Source organism: Bison bison, unplaced genomic scaffold, assembly GCF_000754665.1.
Source record: "Bison bison bison isolate TAMUID 2011002044 unplaced genomic scaffold, Bison_UMD1.0 scf7180017864203, whole genome shotgun sequence".
NCBI lineage: Eukaryota > Metazoa > Chordata > Mammalia > Artiodactyla > Bovidae > Bison > Bison bison.
The window spans coordinates 6,164,673-6,169,609 of record NW_011494775.1 but is presented as its reverse complement, the minus strand read 5'-3'; the positions used below and the strand labels follow the sequence as shown (position 1 = coordinate 6,169,609).

Below are 4,937 nucleotides of genomic sequence, written 5' to 3'. Positions count from 1 at the left end.
TGTAGTTGACGTTGGGCAGCACCTCCACCGGCTCCTTGAACATGACTCTGAAGGTGCTGGCAGAGCCGTCACAGCTGAAGCCCGTGTCGTTCTGGCCCAGAACCGTGTTACTGTCCGTGTGGATGATCTAAGGGCCAGAGCCGGGCACAGCTCACCCCGGTGCCCCCAACCCGGTGCCCACCCACAGGACCCCACGGAGCCTGGATGTGAGGACTAAGCTAACCTGAAAGGAGGAGGCCAATGGTGGGGGTAGAGAGGCATGGTCCTGGGTCCCCCCTTGACTAGCGGAAGAGGGGTGGGATGTGAAGAAGGGGCGAGAAGAGGAAGGGGTGATCTGGAGGGACAGGGCCCAGAGGTAGGGGCAGGACCTGGATGTTCACTTGGTAATCTGTGGGCCCATGGATAGAGCCGTAGAGCCCGAAGCCGACCACAAAGATGCGTTTGTTGACCGAGAACCTGAGGGCATCGGAGGAAGGAGATGCTGAGTGACCTCCACCAACCAGGCCCTGCCCCTCCCCATGGGGAGGCCCCAACTAGGCCCCGCCCCACAACTTGCCCTGCCCATGAGACTTGCCCCGCCCACCTGATGCGGTCGCTCGTGCCGCTGTAGCCCCAGCGGCTCTCCACCTGCTGGAAGCGGTTGATGCTGCATTCCTTCCCGCGGAGGCAGCAGCGTGGCCGATCAATGAAGTCCACACGTGGCTTGGGATTGACGGTGAAGTGCAGGAAGAGGCTGACCACCTCACGGTCCACCAGGATCCCCGACTGCGCGGGCCCTGTGGGCACAGGAGGGAGTTGGGAAGGATGGGGCAAACCGTGAGCGCACAAAGACACCAGAAGGCAAGACATAAGACCCAGCCTCTTTTCTCTGCAAACTGTCATGGGTCCAGGCAGCCCCTGGGCGGGGGGGCAGGGGGGGAGTGTTAGTGAGGGGGAAATGGCCCTTCCAAGAGCGTTTGGGGAGCGGTCCCAGGTTGACATGGGGCCAATGCTCCAATGTGCTAGCTAACTGGGCAAAACCCCTTTCAGCTACTCAGGTCTCCTGACCCCCTCGGGGACTACCTAGGGGAACACCATGGGTCCACAGAGCTCATGCCCCTGCCTGTCTACCCCAGGCACCTACAGATGCGGGGGTGCTGGCCCCAAGTCAGGCCTGGAGCTGGGGAAGACTCTGGAGGTGGGAGCCTAGATGCAGCAACCCAAGAACTCAGAGGAGCTTCTGGTGGAGAAGACCAGTGTGCTGGGGTCTCCTGGGCCACAGGGCGGGAGGATTACACCCGCCCTGCTCACCACCTGTGGCAGGACAAGGTGCCTGCAACAGGCCTAGATGGCACTGCCCTCCTTTACAGGAATCGCTCATTCACCAGCTTTGAGCTCGTTTCTGGGGCAGGTCAGCCATGGCCTGGCTCACAGACCCGGTAGCCCCATGTACGCATATTGCAGCAACAGGGGAGAGATGTCTGTGGAGCACATAAGATACAAAACTGAACACAGACAGGAACCGCTCTTTAAATCTCTACACAGAAAACAGAAAGCAAACCACCTGTGACCTCAGTCCTGACGCACACAGCCAGGGTAGTCTTTGGGGGACATTTTCCCAACCTTCTCTCTACTTTCCTATATTTTCAAGGGGAATAAAAGAGGCAGGAAAATTCTCCAAAACACAATTGAGTGACAAACAGCCAAAGCCCCAGAGGTCCCGCCCATAGCAGAAGGACAAGACCCAGGTCTGGCACACACCCCCAAGAGCTTGCATGTGGGGGGCGGGTGCTCCAGCCCAGGGACCCTCATGGGAGGAGGGGCGAGGGGGCCAAGAAAGGCTGGAGGGTGGTACTTCCAGGAGACCTGAGACCCTGGGGGGCTTTGGAAACCAGGTGGGCTGAGGGACCAGGAGGAGAGCTATTTCAGGGTGACAAGCAGGGCTGGAGAAAGAGAAATCCTGCAAGACTCACACAGGCATCTTAGGTTGGGACAGCTCAACACTATAGCTGAGGGCTCTCACCTGGAGGTCCCAGCTCCCCAGGGAACACTGGGCAATGTTTGTGATATCCGTGATCATCAAGATAAGGGTGGGACTTCCCTAGCAGCCCAGTGGTTAAGAACCCGCCGTGCAATGCAGGGGACTCTGGTTGAATCCCTGGTTGGGGAACTAAGTTCCCACATGCCACAGGGCAACCAAGCCTCAGTGCCACAACCAGAAAACCTATGTCCTGCAACTACTGAAGCCTGCACCCTAGAGCCTGTGCACCACAACCAGAGTCCATGCACCGAAATGCAAGATCCTGCGTCCCACAACTAAGACACAACGCGGCCAAATAATTAAAATCTTAAAGAAGACAAGCGGGGCTCTTGGCATGGAGGGAGTGGGGCTAGGGAGGCTGCTCCACACCCCACAGCACCCAGGACGGCCCCGTCACTGTGGTGCTGCCAGGGTCTGGTATGAGGAAGTGCTAAGTATTTGATGGATAAGTGAGCCCCAGAGTACCGGAGACGGCCTCTGAGGCTGTACCCAAGTTCTGCTGTGCCACCAGGGACTGCCAGATAAAACAGGTCACCTGGTCAAGTCAGATTCTGATCATAGAGAGCTGACCCATAGAAGAAGTGCCTCCCCGCCACTGCATGGCAGACACACTGGAAAATGATCTGTTTGCTGTCGCTGTTCAATCTGGAGACCCTGAACCAGAGCGGGAATAGGAGCAGCATGACCTGGGAGACAGGACGTGGTGCACCTGCTGTGGGCTAGAGCTCCACCCAGAACCTCCCAGGCCAGTGTGGCTCCAGGACCAAGGTTGGCATCAGCCACGAAAATGACCCAAAGGGGAGGCCCAGCCTCCCTGGGGGAGGGTGCCAAGTTGGCATCTACTGCCACACGGCCCAAAGGATTGGAGGGTCCCCATGGGGCAGGAGGTAGGGCCAGGGCCAACCCCGCCTAGGCCTGAGTCCCAACCTGAGCCCTGCAGCATGGCTCCAGACACCTCTCAGCCCTTCATAGGCTCATGGAAGACCCGGACGCCACAGCCCATCCCCCGGACATGAGCCCCTGTTGGGGATCTGCAACACTCAAGACACACGTGTGTGGACACTTGAGATGTGGGGACTCAGGATGGTTGGCCTCTGGAGGTCATTCCAACATCAGGGTCTCAAGCCCAGTCCTGTTCTCACACAGACACGGCTGGCGCCTGACCCACTGTGGCCAGGCTGAGGGTCACATGACTCACACTCGGGGTCACACTCCTTGTCAGTGCCCCTGTTACCTGCAGCGAACTCCTCAATGGTCATCAGTGGGAAGCGGATGAGGGCCAGCGCCTTGCCCAGAACCTTCCGTTTGTTCTCGGGTGTCACCTGCAGCTGCTGCCGCTGACATTCAGCCTCGGACCAACGGACAACGGCTGTGAACAGGCGCACCTCTCGGATGCCCAGCGTGTCCCGCTCCAGCACCGCCACCAGTGTGTCTGCAGGGAGGGGCTGTCAGCGGGCGCGGCCCCACCTCAGGGATGAGGTCTGATGGCCCCTGGGCGGCGACCAGTGTGCCTCACCTAGGTCGATGTCCGTGAAGCCTTCAGCTGTGATGGCGTCAGCCGTGTTCTTGTCAATGTTCTCCAGACATAGGCTGGCAAGCTGTGGTTCATCAAAAAGTCTTGCCTGGAGAGTGGGAGGGCAGTAAGAGAAGAGCCATGTCAACACCCAGCCACATGAACCCTGGCTCCACACTGGGCATGGATTTCAAGTCCTGGGAGCCGAGCAGCAGCCCAGAGATTATCATCTTCCAGGGTCCCAGACTCACAGTAACCACTGTCTGGGGATGGGGGCGGGGGAAGGGCAGGCTTGCACCTCAAAAGTCAGGATACTGAGAGGTTCAGGCTGGAGGTGGGCCCAGTCCTCCCCAGGTCAGGCAGGAGCCTTGGGGAGAGGGCAGAGAAGGACCCACAGGACACTGCAGAGATGTGCCCCTAATATGAGAACTCATGCACAGGGTGGGGCCCAGGGATGCCCGGGAAGCTGTGGGGCAGCCCAAACCCACACCCCTATGCACTGTGCTCTGCCTGGGGCTGGGCTAGGAGGCCAGGACGCCCCACGTGGCTGCAGCTCTCAGGAAATGGTTGGGAACAGTCCCCATATGACAGCCCAGGCTCTAGCACTCGAGAGCAACTCAGCAGATGCGCCGGGGCCCAGACACCACGGCAGCGAGGGGTCATAGAGCCACAACTACACTTGGGTGCTGCCCTATCCCAGCCGGCCTCTCAGTGGTCCAGCCCCGCCACAGTCAGTGGGACCAGACAGCCTCAGACGTGCCCCTCTAACTTAGTAACGGAATACCTTTCTCCCCACACCTGAGCCCTGCACAAGGGCACCAAAACGTCCACAGGAGCGCAAGAGTAACCAGGGAAACTCACCCGCAGGGTGCAGGGTACAGTGAGGGAGGAACTTACCCTTCCACAAGATTTAGCAGACACCTAAAAGTCAAATGCCCACCCCGCCCTCCCCTGCCCCAGCGGCGGCATCCTCACCCACCTATATCGCTGTCCAGACTCCGCACCTATGCCCCAGCAGGTCCCACGCCTTCCCCTCCCCCACATCCTTGCCCTGCCCCCTGCATCCCAGCCCTGCACCTGCGTCAGCAGCATGAACGCGTTGTCAGCCCGCAGGTTCTTTTTCAGGAACTCCACACAGTGGGCCTCAAGAGCAGGCACCGCGTACTTCTTGGCAGTATACAGCGTGGTCATGACCGTCTCAGGCCCGATCTGAACTTCATCTGAGTAGAGAAACCTAGGGGCAGAGGCGGGTGTGAGGACAGCTTCCCTGCCCTCACCCTCCAGACCGGCCCAAGGAGCCATCCAAACCAGCACCAGTTGCCCTCTGACCTGTGGACTTGACCCCTCAAAAGCAGTTACCAGGAAAAAGGAGCAGAGCTAAACTACCCACATGATACCCACGGA

General features: G+C 59.4%; 1 protein-coding gene across 1 annotated transcript in view; it reads right to left on the bottom strand.

Moving 5' to 3' along the window:
* BTBD2 (BTB (POZ) domain containing 2) overlaps positions 1 to 4,937 on the bottom strand; it is a 9,534-nt gene that overhangs the window by 1,357 nt on the left and 3,240 nt on the right. Inside the window, exons 2-7 of the mRNA XM_010844534.1 lie at positions 4,611 to 4,767; positions 3,537 to 3,642; positions 3,255 to 3,452; positions 584 to 776; positions 369 to 456; positions 1 to 127 (exon numbers count right to left, since the gene is read on the bottom strand). Of these exons, the coding sequence (XP_010842836.1) occupies positions 1 to 127; positions 369 to 456; positions 584 to 776; positions 3,255 to 3,452; positions 3,537 to 3,642; positions 4,611 to 4,767 (869 nt within the window). The remainder of the gene's footprint in view (positions 128 to 368; positions 457 to 583; positions 777 to 3,254; positions 3,453 to 3,536; positions 3,643 to 4,610; positions 4,768 to 4,937) is intronic.